This window comes from Micropterus salmoides, unplaced genomic scaffold (assembly GCF_014851395.1).
Source record: "Micropterus salmoides isolate LMB-PRFRI ecotype aquatic unplaced genomic scaffold, ASM1485139v1 Ms_hic_scaffold_1, whole genome shotgun sequence".
Classification (NCBI taxonomy): Eukaryota; Metazoa; Chordata; class Actinopteri; order Centrarchiformes; family Centrarchidae; genus Micropterus; species Micropterus salmoides.
Genome location: NW_024040040.1, coordinates 2,615,259 through 2,641,883, shown reverse-complemented (window position 1 = coordinate 2,641,883; position 26,625 = coordinate 2,615,259). Strand labels below are relative to the sequence as shown.

The window sequence follows — 26,625 nt, the reverse complement described above, 5'->3', positions numbered from 1 at the left end:
CTGAAGCGTTTCTCCCCTGTGTGGTATCTCACGTGCGTGGACAAAGTGCTTCTTACACGGAAACTTTTTTTACAAATGGAGCAGCTGAAAGGTTTTTCTTGTGTATGACCTGTGTGATTTCTCATGTGTCGGGAAAAACAGGTTTTTTGATAGAAACTTTTTTGACAAACTGAGCAGCTGAAAGGTTTTTTTCCTGTGTGTCGTTTTAAATGTGAGCTCAAACCTGAGCTTTGTGCGAATCTCCTACCACAGACAGAACAACTGTAAGGTTTCTCTCCTGTATGGAGTCTCATATGATCCACAGCTGTAGATTTATATTTAAAAGTTTTTTTACAAACTGAACAACTAAATGGTTTCTCCTCTGTGTGGATTTTCATGTGCCTCACAAGATATTCTTTAAACTGAAACTTTTTTTTACACACTGAGCAGCTGAAACGTTTTCGTTCTGTATGAAGTCTCATATGATCCATTAAGGAGCTCTCCCAGAGGAATCTTTTACCACAATCTGAGCAACTAAATGGATTCTCTGCTGTTTCGAGTTCATTGTGTTCCTGCAGATGTTCTTGTTGCCAAAGCTTGTAGAACATTTAGAGGATCTGCGTGATGTTTTTCCAGTATTACATTCCACATCACTTACAGGTACTTCATTGTTTTGCAGAGGGTTTGAACCCGATTGAGATTTCCTGATCTCCTCCCAATCAAAACTATCATCAGTCTCAGGTTCAGAGGAGTCTGAACTATCTGGTCGTAAATGTCTATCTGGATCCAAGTTCCTGGATGGTTCTGGTCCTCCACAGTCCTCTCCATCAGCTTCTGCTTCCATCTGTTCAGTTAGTCTTTGATGAAGCTGTGAGGACTGAGGTTTCTCTTCATCGTCTTCTTCACTCTTCACAGGGACAGAAGTGAATGTGAACTTGGTGATATCAGCATTCTCCAGCCCTTGAGGCTGCTCTCCCTCCTGACTCGTCCAGAGTTCCTCCTGTTCCTCTTTAATGTGTGGGGGCTCTGGTGGGTCCTCCTGGTCCAGACTGGGGCTCCACGCCTGCTGCTCAGGAGGAACTGCTGCTTTACTTGCCAACAGCAGCTGGACATCTGTGGAGAATAATGAAATGCATACTCATATTTAAAAAACTGTAACATCCTGGTAACATATAAACCACTGACACCACTACTTGCGTAGACTTCAGACTGCCTTCTAACACTGAACTAAGACATCAGTCAGGCAAAGACAATTCGTTGGCCAGTTAGTCACTGGGAAAAACAGTCTCACAGACCGATGGACGGCAGTTTGACAATAGGGAATACAGTACCAAGGTGATTTACAACAGCTCCAACCAGGACACCAACTTCCAGGACGACCAATGTATGTGTCCATTACCAATAAGCGTTTTACTCCTTTCACATTGCCAATTGATGAGTTTGCCTTTTCAGTTTTTTGGTTATCTTGGACATCACGACCGCTTGAAAACAGGGCTGGTGCAAAAGAGGTTTAGATCCTTAAAAAAGCAGTTACCAATCAGTTGTGTGACTTTCTACATAACAATAGTTTATTAGATGATTTTAGTCAGGATTTAGTGCATCATAGCACAGAGACAGCACTGGTGAAAATTACTAATGACCTAAATGCATCAATCTAAGGAATCTCTGTACTTGTCTCATTAGATCGTAGTTCACATCCTCTGACTCAACATGTTACAGTAAAGGCAACAAGTTACCCTATGACCAAAACCTATGCATTTTCTTGTTATTTCTGACCATTTGTTAAACCAAAACGTCTTTAACAAACCTGGATAAAAACATTGCAAGTTGGAGGGGAGTGACTTTGGGGGATTGGGGACCTCATTGGAAACTTAACTCACAATAGGGCTGGATGTCATTTAAAGATTTACGATACCAGTTGGCCTACCGAAACAAATACCCTTACAGTGATACCGATACCAACAGAGTACTTCAACTTCGCATAAAATGCCACCTACTGAAGCCATAATAGTTGATTGTTTTTTTATTATTATCATCATCATCATAATGGACAATCAAGGTGATCTACTGTCTTTTCTATTTATTGTTTGAAATAACTGTAACTGCAAACTTGTATCAGATCGCTCCTCATTCTAATCACATCATCCACACCAGGAGTATAAGGTTTTGATACATTCGTTGAAAGTCAACCACAGAGAACAATTGTGTTAACTTTGGATCAATAAATCTTGAAAAACTGAATTGAAAGAGCTCTGCAAAAGCTTTTTCCTTTAGGGGTGAGTCGCAAACTTCTTCCAATAAAGTAGAAACAAGTAAGGAGTCAGCTTAAACAAATCACTAAACTACACAACACACTCAGGCAAGCAAAGGAAAAGAAAGACTGCAGTTCCAGCCGATCACACCGATTACATCTGATTATAGGCAGCCGGAGGCTCTGTGAAGAAAATCAGCTGATATGCTGCTGCGCCACAAAAGCGTTGAATTGATAGGATGGTGGGCAGTGATCAATCAGTGCCAAGTGACAGAGTAGTGTTGAAGGATATCAGAAGGCAAAACAAACAGAAAGCCAAGCTTGTGGCAAGAAACTTTTAACAATGACGAACATCTGAGACCGCAGTCGATGCTGAAGCTTACAAGTAAAAAGGATTGAATGCAGTACTCGTTCTACTTGAGAAATTTCGATACTACTTCACAAGAAGTCATCTCTCCCATTAGCGCCTGCTTCGTAGCGAACCGTTCAGGCGCAGTCAAACCAACGCAGCAGCTGGCTAATAAAACCAGCGCCAGCTGCATGTGTAAAATATAGCAATATGTGAATGTAGCAAGTACTAACTTAAAGGTCCAGTGTTTACTGCCCTGGTAGAAAAAAATATGTATTTGGATCTTAATCTCATGTCGTTATTCTACAGCGCACAGTTAAAACGTTACATATGAACGATACATTTCTTATAAATGAATAACTCACTACTCTTAGGGCTGTCACAGTAATTTCCCCTGCGGTAATTTGTTGGGGCTTACAGCGAGGTATGCGGTATTATTGCCAATTATTGATCAATGAAGCAATTTCCTCCTGCCCGCTAATCTCCGCATGGAGACCTGGAGCCTTTCATGCGGCCGTGTGCGTTAATTGCTCGTCAAAGTCACTTTTCGTGAACCGACCAATCACAGCCTGAAGTAGGCGGGACAAAAAAAGGTTGAGGCGCTACAGCAAACTTTAGAAATGTTGTACTTGTTGTTCTGTATGCACAGTTTATTATTATTATTATTGTGAAGTTAGCATTTGCATAAACAAATGACAGACTAATCACCACGTAGAGCATTTTTCTTACACAATAATTTAATAACTGAAAACAACCCACAAAAATGAAATGGCTGTTTTGTCCAACAGGTATTAATATTATAGGCTACTAATGGTAAGCTTTAGTAGCCTGTACTATGATCGGAAATTACAATGAATACACAAACCTCAACACAGCGGTGAAGGCTAATATCATAAAATGGTTCTATTTGTGAAATAGTTGAATATCAGGTATTAAACTGGGTGAAAGAGGAGCTGCAGCAATGTGCAGTATGACAAAAACATAACCATGTAAACCTGTTCTAGTACAACCCCTAAATAAGATTTTGAACCTGAAAAGGAGCAGAATACCACCTCTTTAAACTACATACGCTTTTATATGGAGTAGAATCAAGTATGCAGGCAGAAGTAGCCTAGTGCATTGCTTCAGTCTTGGAGTCCAGTAACAACAAACACATTGACCACTGTGATGTACAGGTGACTTAAAATACTTTCGGACAGTTTTAAATCAACAAATATAAGCAATACCAAAATGCACAAGGAAAATGACCAAATAATGTGACAAACAGAATTCAATTATGTCGCTTCATCTTCGCTGAAAAGATGAAGCTCGACTTATTTTGGACTCTGTGTCACAGTTCTGAACTGATCAGTGTTGAGCCAGGTCTTGCTCTTTTCTCCTGTATGAACTCTCAAGTGGGAGGTCAACTGTGAGCCTCGCGCAAATACTTTACCACAAACTGAACAACTAAATGGTTTCTCTCCTGTGTGAATTCTCATGTGTCTGGACAAATTGCTGCTGGTACCGAAGCTTCTTTTACAAACAGAGCAGCTGAAAGTTTTTTCTCCTGTATGAACTCTAAAGTGGGAGGTCAACTGTGAGCCTCGTGCAAAAACTTTACCACAAACTGAACAACTAAATGGTTTCTCTCCTGTGTGAATTCTCATATGTACAGACAAATTGCTTCTGAGACTGAAACTTCTTTTACAAACTGAGCATGTGAAAGGTTTTTCTCCAGTATGAACTCTGAAGTGTTCGGTCAACGTTGACCTTTGTGCAAATCTTTTACCACAGACAGAACAACTGAAGGGTTTCTTTCCTGTGTGGATTTTCATGTGTTGTCTCAGACTTGAGTTATACTGGAATCGTTTATCACACTCTGAGCAGCTGAAAGGTTTCTCACCAGTGATACATCCACTGTTGTTTTGCAAAGGATTTAAACCTGACTGAGGTTCCCTGGTCTCTGATGTCACATCCTCAGTATCTGGTTGTAAATGTCTCTCTGGATCCAAGTTCCTGGATGGTTCTGGTCCTCCACAGTCCTCTCCATCAGCTTCTGTTTCCATATTTCCAGTGAGTCTTTGATGAAGCTGTGAGGACTGAGGTTTCTCTTCATTGTCTTCTTCACTCTTCACCGGGACAGGAGTGAATGTGAACTTGGTGGTATCAGCCTCTTCCATCCCTCGAAGCTGCTCTCCCTCCTGACTGGTCCAGAGTTCCTCCTGTTCCTCTTTAATGTGTGGGGGCTCTGGTGGGTCCTCCTGGTCCAGACTGGGACTCCTCTCCTCTTTAGTATTTGGGGGCTCTGGTGGGTCCTCCTGGTCCAGACTGGGTCTCCACTCCTGCTGCTCAGGGGGAACCTTTTCTTTACTCACCAACAGCAGCTGGACATCTGCGGAGAATAATGAAATACATATAAGTTTTGGAAAACAAAACATTAAAACATTCAAACCACTGACCCCACTACTTTCCTAAACATGTAAAAAAGAATGATGTCATGTTGCCAGAAATATAGTAGTCAATATCAATACCAGCGAAATTCCACTTTTCTCAATACCCAATTCAATAACACGGTAAAAAAGAAAAACAAAACAATAAATGTGATATGGATATGGAATCCGTATATGGTTCGTTCTTTGATTATTTCATTTGAAAACCGAATCGGAAAAAACAAAGGAGCTGCATTTTACATTTACTCATTTGGCAGACGCTTTTATCCAAAGCGACTTACATTTGAGGAACAACATACAAGCATCAACTACAGATCTCCAACTGACACTAAATACTAGTAAGAGCTCACAGTACATATCACATCAATGGGGTAGATACCGAGGGAAGGAAGTAAGAGTTAACAAAAAGTGCAATCAATACAAGATCATTGTAGGGGATAGAAGAAGAAGAGCACAGGAAGTGCATGTTAGAGGTTAGGAGTTAGAGGTGTTATAAGAGGAATTTGTTCTCAGAAGAGATGAGGTTTCAAGAGCTTTGTTCTATCTTTGACCGGTGTTATATTCCTACAACCCGTTCTCACTCCCCTGACTCGTCACATATGGACGCATGGTCAAGGCCTATCTTCGTCAGTTTGTAACACACTGGGGATCCCTATAGCGTAATACTACGCAGTGGGGGAAGCCCTTTAGCTTCAGTTACAGCCACATATGAAAAAAGAAATTAAAGGACATGTAGGCTACTTGTTTTATAAGATCGTGTCAAGCTGGGTTCAAACTCACTAGAGCAAAAACAACTTTGTTGTGGCGCATTGCTTTGCCTAGGAGCCACTCAAACACTCAACATTCTCCAGTTTCTAGCTTAAGTACGTCAGCATCCAGGAAGCATTTTGTTTTGGGATGATCTGAAGCAGCTGGTTACCTGAGAGATATAAAAAAAATACCCGAATATGTTCATCAAGTTTTTTCTCGAGGCTACGGCCAGGCCTCCTCTCCCTCGCTCTGTACACTCCAGCCCCCCACTCCCCCTCCGTTAGCCCTACTATGGGTTGTGTTGCCAGGGGAACCGGCATACTGGACGGTCAGTGGTCGTGCCCTCTGGCTGGATGAAGTCTGAGCTCCTGATTTAACACAGTCCATGTGTTCTTGCAGCTGGAGGCTCTCTGCACCGTAGAACTTTCTAAATTTTTACTGCTACACTAGTTCGACACATTAAATATCAAAATCAATATTTTTCCATTTTGGTTTTAAAACAGAAAAAACTCAATACGGCTTATTTTTTTGGTTTATCTGATTTGGTTTTGAAAGAAAATAATCAAAGAACAAACCATATATGTATTATATTTTTTTTAATGATATCCTTTTAGCTACTGACTCAGGGGATTGTGTTATTCTTGTGCTTCTTAATGTGACTGCTGCCTTTGACACAGTGGACCATGAAATCCTGATCTCTCAGTTTGGAGCGGTGGGTGGGCATCAAGGGCATTGCACTCAAATGGTTCAGGTCCTACTTTGAAGGTAGAAGTTTCTGTATCAGCTGTGTAGAGTCTGTGTCCTCCTCTGCTCCTCTCTCGTGTGGGGTCCCACAGGGCTCAATATTAGGCCCTCTTCTTTTCTCTCATTATTTGCTCCCGCTTGGTTCCATACTTAGGAAGCATGGTATGTCATTCCACTGTTACGCAGACGATACTCAGATCTATATGCCTCTTAAAAAGAATGAAACCGTTGGACCGTTACTTAAGTGTCTTGAAGACATAAAGGCTTGGATGGCTCTAAACTTTTAAAGTCTGAATGAAAGCTAGACAGAAGTGATTTTTTTTTTTGGTGGCACTACTGTGTCAATCTAGGTTCCTTGAGTCACTACATCAAATCAACGATCACTAACCTTGGGGTTAAAATCGACTCTGACCGTAAGCTCGACAGACAGATAAGGACAAGGTCGTAAAAACAAGCTTTTTTCAATTGAGGCAATAGGCCAAAATAAAGCCATTTCTCTCTAGGCCGCACTTTGAAACAGTAATCCACGCCTTTTGTTACCACTCTGTTGGATTACTGTTATGCACTGTACGTGGGTGTCAGTGGGTCCTCTATTGCTCGCCTCCAGATGGCACAGAATGCTGCAGCTCGTCTTTTAACTGGAACGCGTAAATACGAGCACATTTCCCCCATTTTAGCCTCACTCCACTGGCTGTACAGCATAGGATCCATTTTAAGATTATTTTATTTGCATTTAAAGTGTCTTAATGACCTTGCCCCACCCTAAATCTCTGAGCTGATACATGCCTATAAATATAAAACTTGCTCACATGCTCTATAAATAAATTTTGATTGATTGATAACATTTTTTGGTTTCATTTAACATCATCTTTTTGTAGCACTGCGTATGTAAATTCAAAGGCTTTTGAAGATGCAGATATAAAGCAGAGGGCGCATAGTTAAAATGACCTTAAACATCCAAATTCATCCATTAGGAATATTAATCCAGAACTTTAAGGGGAGTATTTTCACAGAATGTATTAGTACTAGTATTAGTACTTTTACTGCAGTAAAGTAGGCTTAAAGATGCTATATGAAGTTTTTAAAAAAAAAATTACTTATTAATAATTGAATTTTCATTGCCTTCTTGTCAATGGGCTCAAAACTCACTTAGAAATGAAGCACACACCTGTTTTCTCTCGTACTACAGCAACAACACCGCAGCTAACAACATGCAGTCCACTAACACCATAAAACACAGACTCCGACATAAACTCCATGTAAATAAATAAAAACAACAATAAAGGTTTATGTGATGAAGCCAGTCAGACCAAAAGAGATTCAGATGATGTGATGTGATTAAAAATAATGGTTGTTATGGTTGGTAAATGAATTACTGACCCCCACAGATGCAGGATTAAGAGCTCAGACAGTAACTAGAACCCTGCTGGACTATGTGGACTACCAAACTGCACAATCCGTAAAAATGAACACACATGCAATACAACATGTATAGCTGTATCGATAATTTTGTAAATATCCACTTTTTAAAGATGAGTGGAGACAATAGCCTACTGTAATAATACTTTTACTTTATTCACTGTACACACACATATTACGCAGTTAGAAAAGGAGTTGGCAGCAGTGACTGATGATCCAAAATATTTTTAAAAATATAATCAAAATATCTATCACTATCAATATTTGTACATCTAAATCACGCAAATTAGGATATGCCAACAGTGGCTGTGTGAGGAGTGTCTTTATGTATATAACTGTTAAAATAACCCTGTGTGTTAAATATCTCACTGCTCCAAAACAGCTGATTCAAACTATCAACTCGTTATGAATCCTGAAGCTGCTTCAATCAGCTGTGTTGAAGCAGGGAGAGATTAAATCATGCAGGACAGGGGGGAAACTTTCTTAAGGAAAGGGTACGAAACACTATTGTAGTACATAAACTTCAATTCAACTAAGATCAATACATCCAGCCAGCAAAGTCTAATGTTAAGTGTGAAAAGCTACACCGAACGGTCTAAACAATATAGATCTTTATTTTATCTTCTTTTGGACAAATAACTAACCTGAGCGATGTCAACATGTTAAGACAAATGCAAACCTATACCCTTTCAAAATGCTTTGCAAAAGACAAATACACAGTAGCTTCATACAGTCTGAGTAGCTCATGTTTTCCAAAGGAGAAAAAAGCTAATCCTGCTACTTCAGGAGCTAACGCTAGCCAGCGTTGGTGTAGCCTAACATTACCTATGTGGAACTAAAAATAACCTAATTTACACACGTGTAACATTCAGTAATTTGTGTGATTTAGATGTACAATATTGACAGTGGTAGCGATGGCAAACATACACCAAGAGCAATGCATTCAGACTTTACTCAATGTTTTGGATAATGCTAACCAGTCGCGATGTGTAGCGAAACAACCGAGAATGCATCACGTTACGTCCGGTGGGGACGTAAAAAACTGACCGGCCTGACAGTGGAGGTCTGCAGTTGGACCCCTCTCAAAAAACAGCAACTGCAATCCAGAGGAAGAGCCATCCACTACAGTAAAGTTACTTCCTGCGGTCTAACTTTTATAAAGTCTCAAAACAATCTTCAATATTCAGTCCAGCTCACTAACGGATTCGTTATCATCCAGTACATGTAGCTGTGCTGACATTGCTGAGCCTCCGGTAAAAGATACACAGATAGTAAAGATAGTTACTGAAAGCAGCAGGTGAGCTAATGGCTGAGGCTCACCTTTGCCCCTAGCCCTTGTTTCTGAGTGCATCTCTTGGCCCTTGAAACAGAGTTAGAAGGGCCAAGGGGTTTAAATATTCCCCTACAAAATGGAACAACCCTTCATGAACCAGATACGTTATCAGTAGTTGACGGTGGCTCTGACATTAACAGAAGTGGCAAGTTTTTACAGGATTTATCCATGACAACGATTGAAAACACTCCAATATGCCGTCCTCCGCTGTGGTAATCTCTCTCGTATGGTAACGTCATATCGCACATCAAGCGATCTAACAAGTCACCAAAAAAAATTAAAAACACAGCTTCATTACCAGGTAGCAAACACCACTAGCAAAGCTAGATAACGAGACAACATGCTAGCGGTGATTAGTGATTTTTTTCACCATTATCACCATATTACGTTGAAATTACATTAAACTAAGAATAACCATGGTTATAATAAATTATACTAAAAAAACATCTGTAATCTGGAAACTCTCGTAGCCCTCTGTTTGGAGTTTGACTCGTGTTTCGGGGGAAATGTGTCCGTCCCCCTTCGCCCTACCCTTCTATCGCAACAAGAACCAGGACACCCTATCCCTAGACGTGAACGCGCAAAACAGAGGGGTAGGGCCAAGGGGTGAAATGGGACTGAGCCGAAGTATCACGTCAGCTAAACGCAGTAAATTTAAAGTTACCATGTAGCGAGCATGGATTACTTCAACCCGCAGCTCATAAAAATACTACAGTAACGTTGCAGTGGGAGTTTATCCGAGTTTCCAACTAGTTCTGTTCTCCCCGTCTGTCTATAGCTGCTGTCACGCTGCCTTTTTTTCCCCAGGAGTATTGAGCCAACATGCAGCTCGCTGCGCTGAATGAAAGGTACGGAGTAGGGCTGCACGATCTCGATGCGATAGGGCAACATGCAACAAACATACTAGCACCTTAACATATGTACTTTATACAAACTTAAGTTCAATGGAGCAATGTGCAACAACCACACTAGCATTTTAATCCATGGAACTATGTTGTCAACAATGTGCTTTTTCTTCTGTGTTTATATTTTCCTCTTGTGATGGTGGTGTCGAGGTGTTCTGTCTTGTGTTCTTCTACACTGCCCTGTGCCCAAGCAGAATTTCCCCCTGGGGACAATAAAGTTAACCTAACATAACCTATTAAATAAAGAGCATAAATTTAACAGTTACATTGGTCCCTAATTTGTTAATGCTAAGTACTAACTTGTCAATAATCATATTGTTTAACATTTAATGATCTGCTGCAGCATGTCAAACATTTGTTGTCCCGCCGGTGTTCTGTCGATTTATGCTACCTATAGAGATGTGCTACTTAGCGGTTCTACGCATGTGTATGACCCACAAGCGTGATTTGTTTCCACGCCCATAAATCTGTGCAACCTTGCTGCTGGGCATGCCGTCGAGACATCGGCTGATCGTCAGCAATATCAAAAAATAAAATAAAATCATTATTAGTCTAACAGAGTAAGCTACTCCTGTTTGTCTTAAATAAAGATGGCATAATATAGTTTTTCAACATGCTCCCCATCTCCGTACATGATTCTGTAGTCGGTGCATTATTTCATAAGGGATATTAGTCAGGTCAGAATAATTTGTCTAAAATATCAGAATACGCTGCCGTTGAAATGTTAGTATAATATATTTGACCGTGAGTTATAACTTTATGGAAATGGGAAGACATAAGGTAGCATTTCTCTACAGGGCAGCATATATTGTCAGAACACCGGGAACACTGAACATGTCTGTGAGAAAAGCCACAGCCTGCTATGCCGGCGTTTCTGCCTTTATTGTGGCATTTCTGCGTGAAAGCGGTTGTGTTTCCGGTTGTGCTCGCGCATGAGTTCAAGCGAGCACACACCTGGTTGGAATCTTAAAACCGCACCGCTAGTGGCCGCTGGAAACCACATGATGCCCCTTTAAGCGAGAATAAGCAGTAAAGTGCACAAACCTGCTCTGTGTAACCGGACTTCAGGCTTGAAAACAGCGTCCAGTAGTTTGCGTTGTCCACAAAGTTCCTCCTCGTACTCTGCTATCGTTCTTTCAAACAGCTCAAATATCTCTTCAGCAGCCGCACTTAGTCGCTGCTGGACAAAAGCTCTCAGCGTTTGGACTTTAGACATGTTTACAGCAGCTTTTCCTCCAGACACACTCCGTTACAGACACGCAGCTCACTCTGATAAAATACACACTGTGAGGCCGAGCTCCGGCTCCGGCTACTTCCTGCTGACAAGCTAACTTCCTTTAGCATTCTTGGCTAACAGGAGATGAGTCTGAGGTGAAACATCCCGAAAGTTTAAACAGAGTCCACTTAAACACGTTTATCCTCACATGCAGGCTCTGCTGCTGAACTCTGGCTGCATCTTACTGTAATCCACAGAACCGCTACGTACGTAACAGAAAGAGTTAGCACAGGAAGTACAATTACTTCCGGTACCACGCATCTGTGCTGATTTCCAAAATAAAAGTGACCAACCTTTTATGTACTGGCCCATATCTCTGTTTAAAATGAACAATGGTGGAAATACCCAGAAATTCAGCATATTTCTGTGAAGACAACAACAAAAAAATTAGATCCTTGATAGTTGTGAAAATATTAATATATTATTATATTATCTCAGAAATCCTGAAATTCTACAGCCAGCTTTAGATTTTAGGATAGCCTCAAACAAACATGTAATAAAAAAGAAAATACTAAAACAAAGACGGTTAGCTCCATGGTATAATACTGAAACTCGCAAATTAAAGCAAATATCACTGAAACTTGAGAGGAATTGGCGTTCCACCAAAGTGGAAAATTCGTTTAATTTGGCAAGATAGTCTTAAAACTTATAGGAAGGCCCTCCGTAATGCCAGAGCAGCGTACTACTCGTCATTAATAGAGGAAAATAGGAACAACCCCAGGTTTCTTTTCAGCACTGTAGCCAGGCTGACAGAGAGTCGCAGCTCTATTGAGCCAAGGATTCCCATAGCTCTCAGTAGTTACGACTTCATGAGCTTCTTTAATGATAAAATTCTAGCTATTAGAGACAAAATTCACCAAGACCTGCCCTCAACTGGCACCGACTTATCTCTTAACTCAGGAACCTTAGAAACAGCTGTAGAACCAGATACATGTTTAGACTGTTTTCCCTCAATCTTTACCAACTAACTTCAATAATTTCTTCATCTAAACCATCAACCTGCCTCTTAGACCCCATCCCGACTAGGCTGCTTAAAGATGTTTTACCCTTAGTCAGCACTTCTATACTAGATATGATCAATCTATCTTTATCAACAGGCTATGTACCACAGTACTTTAAAGTCGCTGTAATTAAACCTCTTCTGAAAAAGCCCAAACTTGATCCGGATGTTTTAGCCAACTATAGACCTATATCTAACCTTCCATTTCTCTCTAAGGTTCTGGAGAAAGCAGTTGCTAAACAGCTGTGTGACTTTCTACAGAGCAATAGTTTATTTGAGGATTTTCAGTCAGGATTTAGAGCTCATCATAGCACAGAGACAGCACTGGTGAAAATTACTAACGACCTCCTTATTGCATCAGACAAAGGACTTGTCTCTGTACTGGTTTTATTAGATCTTAGTGCTGCATTTGATACCATTGACCATCAGATCCTATTACAGAGACTGGAATATTTCATTGGCATTAAAGGAACCGCTTAAGCTGGTTTAAGTCCTATTTATCAGATCGATTTCAGTTTGTACATGTTAACGATGAGTCCTCCATGCACGCCAAAGTTACTCATGGAGTTCCTCAAGGATCTGTCCTTGGACCAATCCTCTTCACTTTATATATGCTTCCTTTAGGCAATATTATCAGGAAACATTCCATAAGCTTTCATTGTTATGCAGATGATACTCAGTTATATCTATCGATCAAGCCAGATGAAACTCATCAGTTAGCTAAACTTCAAATGTGCCTTCAGGATGTTAAAACCTGGATGACCTGTAATTTTCTCATGTTAAACTCAGATAAAACTGAAGTTATTGCTCTGGGGCCTAAGCACCTCCGTGACGCATTATCTAAAGATATAGTTTCCCTGATGGCATCGCCCTGGCCTCCAGCACCACTGTGAGGAATCTTGGAGTTATCTTTGATCAGGACATGTCGTTTAAGTCTCACATTAAGCAAATTTCAAGGACCGCCTTTTTTCACCTACGTAATATTGCGAAAATCAGGAACATCCTGTCTAAAATGATGCAGAAAAACTAGTCCATGCATTTGTTACTTCTAGGCTGGATTACTGCAATTCCTTATTATCAGGCTGCTCGAAAAAGTCCATTAAGACTCTTCAGCTGATCCAGAATGCTGCAGCACCTGTTCTGACAGGAACCAGGAAAAGAGATCACTTTTCTCCTGTTTTAGCTTCTTTGCATTGGCTTCTAGTAAAATCCAGAATAGAATTTAAAATCATTCTTCTTACCTACAAGAGCTCATAGTACCTTACTACCCCACCAGAGCACTGCGCTCCCAGAATGCAGGGTTACTTGTGGTTCCTAGAGTCTCCAAAAGTAGACTAGGAGCCAGAGCGTTCAGCTATCAAGCTCCTCTCCTGTGGAACCAGGTTCCAGTTTGGGTTCAGGAGGCAGACACCATCTCCACATTTAAGAGTAGGCTTAAGACTTTCCTCTTTGATAAAGCTTATAGTTAGGGCTGGCTCAGGTGAGTCCTGAACCATCCCTTAGTTATGCTGCTATAGGCCTAGACTGCCGGGGGATTTCCCATGATGCACTGAGCTCCTCTCTCCTCTACTTTCTCTCCCTCTGTATGCAACCTCATCCCATTATTGCATGTTACTAACACAACTTCTCCCCTTTCTGGTAGTCTTGTGCTTTCTCGTCCTCTCCTCTCTCCTCCTATCACTTCCTGCAGGTTTTCTGGCTCTGGAGCTGTGGAGTCTGGATCTGTGGTTGCGGGTCACCTGCTGCCCCCGTGTTCCTGCTCGACACCCTCTGCTGCAACAACTATTGTTGCTACTATTATTGTTATTATTGTTATTATAATCATTAACATTACGATGGTTACCATTAACACTATTATAAATATCTGTACCATTTTTCATTTAGTTTATAGCAACATTACCTTCACTGTCTGTACCTCTGTGTGTATATTGTGTAGGCTGCCTCTCTCTCTCTCTCTCTCTCTCTCTCTCTCTCTCTCTCTCACCCCAACCGGTCGAGGCAGATGGCCGCCCACCCTGAGCCATGGTTCTGCTCGAGGTTTCTGCCTCTTAAAGGAAGTTTTTCCTTGCCTCTGTCTCCTAGTGCTGCTCTTGGTGGGAACTGTTGGGCTTCTGTAAATAGCATCAGAGAGTACGGTCTAGACCTGCTCTTTTATGAAAAGCGCTGTGAGATAACTGTTGTTGTGATTTGGCGCTATATAAATAAAATTGAATTGAATTGAATTGAATTAATAAAAGAACAATTACAGAAGTCGATGCAGTAATCGGTCGCCTCTCTCTTGACAAAGCCCGACGGTCTCACAGGTGAGTTTTACAGACATTGTTGGATAGATAGAGCTTAGAAAGCAAAAACCTTTCAACCGCGACAATTCTCCATCTAATTTATTGAAGCACAGCAATGTGAAACTTATAGAAAGAAACTCTTAGAAACTCGCCCTTATGTCTTCACCACTTTACAACACAAAGCGACATTCATTTTATACTATTGCCAAAATAATAACATTTAATTTTAAAGTGTGTGTATTGTTGGTTGTGCACGACACTTTAGAACAGCAGGGTGTGTTAGTTGAACTATGAATCAACCTCTGAATTAATCCTTTAGAAACTTTACAGTCTTAAAATCTAGTCATTTTTACATTTTATTGAAAGATCAGTTTGTTTGTTTATATGTCTGTTATTCCTGAATTTTCTGGAACTGGTCCTCACACAGAAACAAACGTCAGCAGGAATGTTTAGGAAAAAGTGGAAAAGTTGGATTTCTCAGTTTCTGAATGTAGATCAGCGAGACGTATGCCATCCAATGGACATCAGGGGAAACATCGTCGTACCATCATCACCTCCCTGATAGCTGTTCTACTTTTTAATGCAGGTCAATACGTTAAATCTTATAAGAGGGTGTCATTCTCAGCAGCACCTCCTCCTCATCTCTCCTCCCGTAAGAGTTGTTGCTGAACTCTAAGCCTCCCTAAACTACATTACTTCTGCCGACCCACTGAAACCTTTCTGTTTGCTTTTGAATACTTTATTGCTGCGTTTGTTTTACATGTGTGTTTAAATAAATATGAGCCTACATTTGAGTCTTGTATGAAATATAAGTGATCATGAATTGTTGTTGTTGTGAAGTTGTGCAGTATACATTTATTTTTGTTTACGTTACACCTTCCTATGTTAAAGAAAGCTTTGTAACATTACATGAAAAGTTCTGTATTCTATAAACTCAGGAATACTGCATTTCATTTAATCTATAACATACACATGAAATGCATTCTTTATACAATAAATTTGAGATCTTCCTCCCCCCCCCCACAAAAAAGGTAAAATACCACTGCTGTGTTACAGCTCCTGTAAACACAATTTTCAGACATAGGCTCATTAAAAACATTTAAATGTAAAACAAAGCGATAAAGTATTCAAAAGTAAACTATATACACTTTTATATGGAGTAGAGTCCAGCATGCAGGCAGAAGTAGCCTAGAGTGCATTGCTTCAGAAGAGATGAGGGGTTCAGTCACATCAGGGGTTTTCAAAGTGTGAAACAATACTGCATTACTTTTTGCATTAGATTCAAAAGGAGATCACATAGAAGAGCCGACATGTGTGAGAGTTCAGAGACACAGTTTTTGGGAACAGTTCCCCCCCATCAGAGTCAGAAACTAATAAATGCCTCAGGACAGAGCTTTTTTTAAAACTATTTGGTGCAGTCAGACGTTCTGTCAAACAGCAATATCAGGCTGTTCTGGCTCAAATGTTGAGTGTCTGTGGGGTCAAATAATACAATCATCATCGCAGACTTCTAAGACGCCTGTAACAGAAACACACCAGTGGCATCATGGTTTATACCTTTTATAACATCATGAGAAACACATGAAACATCCACAAACCGGTTTAAAGGTTCCAGTAAATATGGAAGTATTTTATTTTACTTACTATCAGATAATCTATAAATTACTTACTGATCCGTAACTATTTGGGTTCCCAAATGATAAATCAACATCAACTGTATCATTACTGTCTCTGTTCTACAAAACTCCGGTTGGAGACATATGTCTCACCAACAAAACAAAACAACTGCAGTAAACGTTCACATTTAAAGGCAACTGGGTGAATCAAACAGATCAGCTGTCCAATTGTGTGAAATCAGAATTTTTCTAAACACTTGTGATCTGATAGAAATAACACAAATACAGTAAGAGCTGTTCAAGAATCAGCTCTTCATGTTTAACACAAAGAAATCGATTCAAGACCAGGACAGTCCATTCACTTAGAAATACCCTGTGTTGTTTAGGAAGTAAGTCATTTCATTTATAAATCACATTTTGAAACAACACGTGTTGACCACTGTGATGTACAGGTGACTTAAAATACGTTCAGACAGTTTTAATCCATTTTAAATCAACAAATACAAGCAATACCAAGAAGCACCTGGAAAATGACCGAATAATGTGACACAAATAAGAACAGAATTAAAATGATCACATGGCTTCGTCTTCGCTGAAAAGATGAAGCTCGACTTATTCTGGAGTCTGAACTCATCAGCGTTGAGCAAAGTCAGTACTTCAGTCCTGCTGGAAGGAATTGGCCCAAAAAGCATCTCTGCAGCTTAATTTCCTTCCTCTGCTCTCACCAGCATGCTTTTTGAAGGCATCACGGCGAGTTGATTTTTTTTTTTACCAGAAAGGCTGGAACTACAGAGTTTCTTCCCGGCGTGCATTCTTATGTGTTTGGACAAATCGCTTTTCTCATCAAAACTTGTTTTACAAACAGAGCAACTGAAAGTTTTTTTTCCTGTATGAACATTTAAGTGGGAGGTCAAACTTGAGCGTTTTGTGAATCTTCTACCACAGAGAGAACAACTGAAGGGTTTTTCTCCTGTGTGGACTCTCATGTGTTTGGACAAATTGCTTCTGGCACTGAAACATTTTGTACAATCTGAGCAGCTGAAAGGTTTTTCTCCTGTATGAACTCTGAAGTGTTTGGTCAAACTTGATCTTTGTGCGAATCTTTTACCACAGACAGAACAACTGAAGGGTTTTTCTCCTGTGTGGATTTTCATGTGAGAGTACAAATTGCTTCTGTCACTGAAACGGTTTTTACAAACTGGGCAGCTGAAAGGTTTTTCTCCTGTGTGAACTCTGAAGTGTTTGATCAAATCTGAGCTTTCGAAAAATCTTTTACCACAGACAGAACAACTGAAGGGTTTCTGTCCTGTGTGGATTTTCATGTGTTGTCTCAGACTTGATTTAGTGTAGAATCGTTTATCACACTCTGAGCAGCCGAAAGGTTTCTCACCAGTGATACATCCACTGTTGTTTTGCAAAAGATTTAAACATGACTGAGGTTCCCTGGTCTCTGATGTCACATCCTCAGTATCTGGTTGTAAAGGTCTATCTGGATCAGAGTTCCTAGCTAGTTCTGGTCCTCCACAGTCCTCTCCATCAGCATCTGTTTTCTCCTGTTCAGTGAGTCTTTGATGAAGCTGTGAGGACTGAGGTTTCTCTTTATTGTCTTCTTCACTCTTCACAAGAACAGGAGTGAATGTGACCTTGGTGGTATCAGCCTCCTCCAGCCCTCGAAGCTGCTCTCCCTTCTGACTGGTCCAGAGTTCCTTCTGTTCCTCTTTAATGTATGGGGGCTCTGGTGGGTCCTCCTGGTCCAGACTGAGGCTCCACTCCTGCTGCTCAAGAGGAACCTCCTCTTTACTCACCAACAGCAGCTGGACGTCTGCAGAGAATAATGAAATGCATACACACGTTTTAGAAAACTAACTTTTTGTAAACATTTAGACCACCGACTCCACTACTTTCTTAACGTGGAAAAGAAAATGATGCACATTTTGTACAACACATTTGGAAGTGGAGATATCATGTTACCAGAAATTTAGTAGTCCATACCAATACCAGTGAAATTCCACTTTTCTCGATACCCAATTCAATACCACGGTAAAAAGAAAAAACAAAACAATAAATCTGATATGGATATAACATTTGGATAACATTTTTTGGTTTAACATCATCTTTTTTTGTGGCACTGTGTGTGTAAATTTAATGGAAAATCGACATGGTCCTTCAATGCTTTTGAATTTCAAATATGTATACCACTACAGACAGTAGGGGGCAGCAGAGAGCTTGCCTGCTGCGATTGGGAGACTGTTTTGATGATGTAGCTGTCGTAAGACCAACGGCAGCACGTTTCCTGTGTTAATCATTTCTCCTGTTTTACAGGTCAGTAAGTTGCACAAAAGCACAATACCGATAAATGGGCACGGTGAATCGTTATGTTTGGGTTGTTTTTATGTATTTACTGTGTAGCTTAATTATAGGTTACTTACACTCTGTTATGTTAAAGGACGCCCATTAAGAATGACATTAACAGTAAAACATAAACATTAACGTTAGCTAGCACTCCTGCTCCCTGGTAAATGTCCACCATAACTCTTTACAGCTCCTGGGCATTTTCTTCCTTTTAAATTTAAAGTGTTTGTATTTTGTTTATAAAAATATATGTTTTGTGTTGGTTAGATATATCAGTTAAATGCTAAAAAAGGTCACAATCTTGCCTGGAACAATAAATAAAAGGTTTATTTTCCCTGCTAATATATGAAAGGTTTTCAGTCCCTTCTAATGTGTTGAATGAGGTTTAATGACTAGGTGGATTAATTGTCATATTTGTGTTTGAAACTATGTGAATTATGATAGATGGATGTTGTTTACTTTATGTAATTTAGTTGAAAATGAGTGATGTGAACATAAAGACTTTAGTGATGGACTTAAATTACTGTATTTATTAATCATCTTCTGGCAAGACAGTCAAGACTAACGGCAGCAAGTTTCCCGTGTTTATAAATTCTCCTGTTTTACAGGTTTTATTATCTATTCAATTCAATTTTATTTATATAGCGCCAAATCACAACAGTTATCTCACAGCGCTTTTCATAAAAGAGCAGGTCTAGACCGTACTCTGTGATGTTATTTACAGAAGCCCAACAGTTCCCACCAAGAGCAGCACTAGGAGACAGAGGCAAGGAAAAACTTCCTTTAAGAGGCAGAAACCTCGAGCAGAACCATGACTCAGGGTGGGCGGCCATCTGCCTCGACCGGTTGGGGTGAAGGGAGGAGGGGGAGAGAGAGAGAGAGAGAGAGAGAGAGAGAGAGAGAGAGAGAGAGAGAGAGAGAGAGAGAGAGCCTACACAATATCCACACACAGAGGTACAGACAGTAAAGGTAATGTTGCTATAGACTAAATGAAAAATGGTACAGATATTTATAGTAGTGTTAATGATAACAATCATAATGTTAATGATTATAATAACAATAATAGTAGCAACAATAGTTGTTGCAGCAGAGGGTGTCGAGCAGGAACACGGGGGCAGCAGGTGACCCGCAACCACAGATCCAGACTCCACAGCTCCAGAGCCAGAAAACCTGCAGGAAGTGATAGGAGAGAGAGAGAGAGACGAGAAAGCACAAGACTACCAGAAAGGGGAGAAGTTGTGTTAGTAACATGCAATAATGGGATGAGGTTGCATACAGAGGGAGAGAAAGTAGAGGAGAGAGGAGCTCAGTGCATCATGGGAAATCCCCCGGCATTCTAGGCCTATAGCAGCATAACTAAGGGATGGTTCAGGACTACCTGAGCCAGCCCTAACTATAAGCTTTATCAAAGAGGAAAGTCTTAAGCCTACTCTTAAATGTGGAGATGGTGTCTGCCTCCTGAACCCAAACTGGAACCTGGTTCCACAGGAGAGGAGCTTGATAGCTGAACGCTCTGGCTCCTAGTCTACTTTTGGAGACTCTAGGAACCACAAGTAACCCTGCATTCTGGAGCGCAGTGCTCTGGTGGGGTAGTAAGGTACTATGAGCTCTTTAAGATAAGATGGTGCCTGACCATTAAGAGCTTTGTAGGTAAGAAGAATGATTTTAAATTCTATTCTGGATTTTACTAGAAGCCAATGCAAAGAAGCTAAAACAGGAGAAATGTGATCTCTTTTCCTGGTTCCTGTCAGAACACGTGCTGCAGCATTCTGGATCAGCTGAAGAGTCTTAATGGACTTTTTCGAGCAGCCTGATAATAAGGAATTGCAGTAATCCAGCCTAGAAGTAACAAATGCATGGACTAGTTTTTCTGCATCATTTTTAGACAGGATGTTCCTGATTTTCGCAATATTACGTAGGTGAAAAAAGGCGGTCCTTGAAATTTGCTTAATGTGAGACTTAAACGACATGTCCTGATCAAAGATAACTCCAAGATTCCTCACAGTGGTGCTGGAGGCCAAGGCGATGCCATCAGGGAAACTATATCTTTAGATAATGTGTCACGGAGGTGCTTAGGCCCCAGAGCAATAACTTCAGTTTTATCTGAGTTTAACATTAGAAAATTACAGGTCATCCAGGTTTTAACATCCTGAAGGCACATTTGAAGTTTAGCTAACTGATGAGTTTCATCTGGCTTGATCGATAGATATAACTGAGTATCATCTGCATAACAATGAAAGCTTATGGAATATTTCCTGATAATATTGCCTAAAGGAAGCATATATAAAGTGAAGAGGATTGGTCCGAGGACAGATCCTTGAGGAACTCCATGACTAACTTTGGCGTGCATGGAGGACTCACCATTATCTGTCCACATGCCCTGTGCCTGGGGCCTGTAACATACCGTATAACCTATCAACATCTACATATTTATTTAACTTATTACAGCCAATGAATGCAGAAAGTTCAGCTGGTCAGAATATAGCAAATGTAATAAATATCATGAAATAATTTAGTTTAGGCTACCCCACATTTCTTTAGACCAATTGCTGCTGTGGCATATTTATAAAATCACTGTGTAGATCATCTATCTGATCCAGCTTTCCCAACTTCTTTACAGATATGATAATAATGGCCCAAAAATGTGAAATTAAATATTCTTTCATTGGACCCCCGCCACCATCAAATACATGCACCTAAGGTTTGGAGACTTGGAGAAAACACTCAAACTTTATGACTTTTGTTTGCAACATGTGTTGTTTTGGTGTTTAACATGCAGACATAAAGCAGAGGGCGCTTAGTTAAAATAACCAGGAATATGCAGCAGGAATATTAATCCAGATACATCAGATATAACAGAGAAACTCTGACAGGAACATTTTACTGCACTGTGAGTACTTTTACTGTCATACTGTAAGTACATGTTGCTGATAATACTCACATACTTTTACTGAAGGAAGGTTTGAATGCAGGACTTTACTCGCAGTGGAGTATTTTCACAGAGTGGTATTAGTACTTTTACTGCAGTAAAGGCAGTTTACAGTGAGAATAAGCAGTAAAGTGCACAAACCTGCTTCAGGCTTGAAAACAGCGTCCAGTAGTTTGCGTTGTCCACAAAGTTCCTCCTCGTACTCTGCTATCGTTCTTTCAAACAGCTCAAATATCTCTTCAGCAGCCGCACTTAGTCGCTGCTGGACAAAAGCTCTCAGCGTTTGGACTTTAGACATGTTTACAGCAGCTTTTCCTCCAGACACACTCCGTTACAGACACGCAGCTCACTCTGATAAAATACACACTGTGAGGCCGAGCTCCGGCTCCGGCTACTTCCTGCTGACAAGCTAACTTCCTTTAGCATTCTTGGCTAACAGGAGATGAGTCTGAGGTGAAACATCCCGAAAGTTTAAACAGAGTCCACTTAAACACGTTTATCCTCACATGCAGGCTCTGCTGCTGAACTCCGGCTGGAACGAACGTGCAACGTACCGAATAAAGTTAGCGTGTTAGCAACCGGAAGTTCACCTGCTTCCGGTACCACGTTTTTGCTGGTTTTCAAGTTAAAGTGACCAACCTTGAATTTACAAGCCCATATCTCTTTTAATTAACAGTGGTAGTAAATACCCGGATCCTTTACTGAAGTACATACTAAAACATAATCTACACTATATTAATTTACATTGCATTATAATACACATAGACAACTCTAAGTATACATATGAAGCTGTATAATATTCTAGTGTGCACTGTTTGACTCATTTGTCTGTTTTATCTGTTGGCATCAGGGCTTAAAGTTCTCCTGCACTGAGACAGAATTCCACTGCAGAAAAATCTACTACTGTTGTGTAGCTACAATATGGCTTAAGATGTATTTATGTACTGCTGACTTTCTGGCATCATCAACACAAGAAGCGACTGTATGGCTGACTTAATTAAAAGCCATGAAGATACTAACCCCTTTATCCATCAGAATAAATCTTCAGCAGTCAGTCCTTCCTAACATAAACTGTGAATATCTGGATGTCTCTTTTAGGCAGTGATGAAAGACTTTGTTGATGCACCAGCATTGAAGTTAACTAATTTTGTTTTTCATTATAGGTCATTGTTACCATTCATGTAAAGAGCATGAAAATGTCTCATCAAGAATATAATTTTTTTGTTGGTTCTATTTATATTGAAGATATTATCTGGTCAATGGGGACATTTTTAAAATCCAGTGGTTGCCACATGTTGGTCTAACTAAATGCAGTCCAAAAGTTAAGTTACATGTACATAAGTGAGTTGAGTCACTATAAAAAAAAATTTTTTACGTTGGAATTAATCAAAACAGTTAAAGGTCAAGTGTGTAATATTTCTGAGGATGTATTGACAGAAATGCAGTATAATATCCATAACTATGTTTTCAGTGGTGTATAAAGACCTTACATGACGAACCGTGATGTTTGTATTACCTTAGAATGAGTCATTTCTATCTACATACGCCACGGGTCCTCTTAGATGTTGCGCCGCCATGTATCTACAGAAGCCCTAACGGACAAACTGCTCTATAGAGTTTGTTTCGTCACTACGTTGAATACATACAAGTCGTAGTAGTAGTAGTCGACTGGTATGTTAGAAGTAAGAAGAGAAGTGAAATTTTTTTAAGACTTTTGTTGTTTTAATCTTGATTACAGCTTACAGAAACTCTCAAAATATTATAATACAAGAATCAAAAAATAAGCTGAGAAGAGCCTTTAATCTCTCAGTCTGGTTCAGTACACAAAACCACAATCATGGGGAAGACCTCTGACTTGACAGCTGTCCGGAAGACACTTTGTTACACTTTTAACAAGTCCAGAGTCAATGCAACGTCTACCACGAGATTTTAGAGCACACGTGGCAACACATGACAGTGTCAACATTTTGAACTGATCAGTCTTGAAGTCCCACCCTTAGGAGTGTTTCCCACTTAGAGACTTTACTTTGGCACAGTATACTAATGAACTGTTTAGCACTTTGCAAAGAAACACAGAGAGAGATGTTACCTGGTAGTACTTTACAAGACACTGACACAAGCATGGACCAGTTGAAGCAACAGTGAAAAGTGAACACACAGGTGGAGATGTCATTCAGTATAAGTTCAAACATTTCGATAGGCTAGGTCATAAACAAGCCTCCTCCAGATGCAGTGCACCTGCAGCTGTGAAATCACAGGTGGAAAAATGTACTGCTGATGGAGAAAGCCAACAGAGCAGACACATACAGGGAGAGGAAGAGGCGAGGCAACTCGGTGTGTTTGCAGTGAGAGAACAAAGGTGTAATCTGTGCGTGTAGGAAAAACCAAGGTAAGCAGATTCAAGGAGTAAACACTAAAATAAGATGGAGAATGAAGTAGAATTAAAACTGTGAAATAAGAAATAACCCACAAGTACTTCAACCCTGCTGGAAGAAATCAGCTCAACAAACATCTCCACAGCTTCATTTACTGCCTCTGCTCTGACCAGTATACTTGTGGTTTTTGAGGTAATCGAGTAAATCTATTATCACAAACACTGCAACTAAATGTTTAATCCCTTGTGTGGATTCTCATGTGTCTGTATAACTGGGCTCTTAAACTGAAACTTTTTTTACAAACGGAGCATGTGAAAGGTTTTTCTCCTGTATGAACTCTTAAGTGTCGGGTCAAATTTGACCTGTTTGTGAATCTTTTACCACAGACAGAACAGATTAAGGGTTTCTCCCCTGTGTGGATTCTCATGTGTTTGGTCAAAGCTGAGCTTTGCTTGAATCCTCTACTGCAGACAGAACAACTGAAGGGTTTCTCCCCTGTGTGGATTCTCATGTGTTTGGTCAAACAGCTTTTGGTAGCAAAATGTTTTTTACAAACGGAGCATGTAAAAGGTTTTTCGCCTGTATGAACTCTTAAGTGTCGGGTCAAATTTGACCTGAATGGGAATCTTTTACCACAGACAGAACAACTTAAGTGTTTCTCCAGTGAGTGGAATTTTACGTGCTTATCAAACTTTACCCAGCATTGAAAAGTTTTTTTACAAACAGAGCAGCTGAAACATTTTCCTTCTGAATGAAGTCTCATATGAGTCATTAAAGAGTTTTTCCAGAAGAATCTTTTACCACAAATTGAGCAATTGAGTCGTTTCCCTCTTATTTGGATTCCATAATTTTCCTGGAGATATCCCTTGTGGTCAGAGCTTGTAGCACATCGAGCATGTTTCCTTATCTCCTCCCAATCAAAACTGTCATCAGACTCCGGTTCAGAGTGTGACATCTTTTCATGAGTAGCTGGTTGTAAATTTCTATCTGGATCTGAGTTCTCGGCTGGTTCTAGTCCTCCACAGTCCTCTCCATCAGCCTCTGTTTTCATCTGTTCAGTGAGTCTTTGATGAAGCTGTAAGGACTGAGGTTTCTCATCATCATCTTCTTCACTCTTCACAGGGACAGGAGTGAATGTGAACTTGGTGATATCAGCCTCCTCCAGCCCTTGAAGCTGCTCTCCCTCCTGACTCGTCCAGAGCTCCTCCTTTTCCTCCTTAATGTGTGGGGGCTCTGGTGGGTCCTCCTGGTCCAGACTGGGGCTCCACTCCTCTTTAATGTGCGGGGGCTCTGGTGGGTCCTCCTGGTCCAGACTGGGCCTCCACTCCTGCTGCTCAGGGGGAACCCCTTTTTTATTCACCAACAGCAGCTCAACGCCTGTGAAGAATAATGAAATACATTTTAGAAAACTGTAAACATTTAAACCACTGACACCACGACTTTCTTAGACTTCAGGGGCGCTGGAAGGCACTCAGTTGATGGTGCTGACATTTTCTTTAGACTGATGTCACACAAATGGTGTGCAATATTCATGGTTTTTGTGCTAATCTGAAAGACCAGGATAATGTGACTTACACAATGACCAGCAGAGGTGGTACTATAATTATTAATATTATTAATATAATCTTTATTTATGCAGGAGAGTCCCATTGAGATTAAGAATCTCTTTTGCAAGGTTGTACTGGCCAAGACATGCAGCAGGATTTATATGAAAATGAAAACCACATAGGTACAAACAAATAACACAGAAGAATAATGAACTCACAGTTCAGAAAGTAATTTTCATAAATTTTTACGATTTAAAGACATTTACATTTTAAAGGAGGCGCCCTCTAATTCTGTCATTTTTTGATTTAAAAGCATTTAGAGAGATTCGTTCAATTAGTTTCAAGTCCTTTTGGAACATATTCCAAATGAAAAATCGTTTGGTAGCCAAAAGAACTGTTCTTGGAGAAGAACCTAAGATCCAGCTTCCTTTCAAAGAACCGTAATTCCTACAAACAATACGTGTGAAAAGAAAATCACGCAAGTAAAAATGAGAATCTAAGACATAGTGTATGTAGTGAACTTAACAAACTTAGTAAAACACTAGTCAAAGGGGCATCACCGCTGTTTATGTAAAGAGGGAACTGTACCATGAAAAAATTATACTCGATAACTTTTGATCAGTCTAATAATCTGAGTAACTTCTCTCACTGTTAAGACGAGTCCTTATCCATCTACTTTTCTGTAACAACAAGACCCAACTGCAGCCGGAGTTGGCAGTGTTCCGACTCAAAGACAGTCAAAGGTTTTTTCTTTAACTGATGCGCAAAGTTGAGCTGCTTTAGCACCATTGTTGTACAAGAAATGAACTTGGAACATGAATGGCATTTCGCTTCCTCCTCATCTTTGGCTTTAGTGAAATGTAGCCATGGCTTTGACCACTTTGAGGTCTCCAGCCATCCTAACATGCAACTAACTGACCAAATGAGGAGTGAAGCGAACGAGGGCGTGAAGTAGCCAGCAGTTCAGGCTGCAGCCTGATAATAAACGCTACGATCTTTAGCCCCAGCCTGTTAGTTAAGAACCAGATCTTGTTTCCCATCCCTAGTGATAAGTGACTACGGTGTTTACAAGTTAAAGAACTAAAACAA

The 26,625-nt window shown here is 40.3% G+C and overlaps 2 protein-coding genes and 1 pseudogene across 10 annotated transcripts in view; 1 reads left to right on the top strand and 2 right to left on the bottom strand.

Annotated features, from left to right (window-relative positions):
• LOC119887775 overlaps positions 1-26,625 on the top strand; it is an 878,746-nt pseudogene that overhangs the window by 399,169 nt on the left and 452,952 nt on the right.
• The window catches only part of LOC119899948 (gastrula zinc finger protein XlCGF57.1-like), an 80,657-nt gene that overhangs the window by 8,956 nt on the left and 45,076 nt on the right, over positions 1-26,625 (bottom strand). For 2 of the 9 annotated variants that reach the window (XM_038715152.1, XM_038715323.1), the window contains one exon: positions 16,265-18,155. In XM_038715152.1, the coding sequence (XP_038571080.1) occupies positions 17,035-18,155 (1,121 nt within the window). In that variant the 3' untranslated portion in view covers positions 16,265-17,034. The other 7 variants (XM_038715068.1, XM_038715409.1, XR_005444065.1 and 4 more) reach the window with 7 other exon arrangements.
• Positions 331-11,629, bottom strand: LOC119907773 (aspartyl/asparaginyl beta-hydroxylase-like). Its single transcript, XM_038725491.1, has 3 exons — positions 11,204-11,629; positions 4,462-4,950; positions 331-1,092 (listed from the first exon to the last, which is right to left on the bottom strand). Exons 1-3 carry the CDS (start codon positions 11,373-11,375, stop codon positions 470-472), a joined length of 1,284 nt encoding a protein of 427 aa, XP_038581419.1. The 5' UTR covers positions 11,376-11,629; the 3' UTR covers positions 331-469.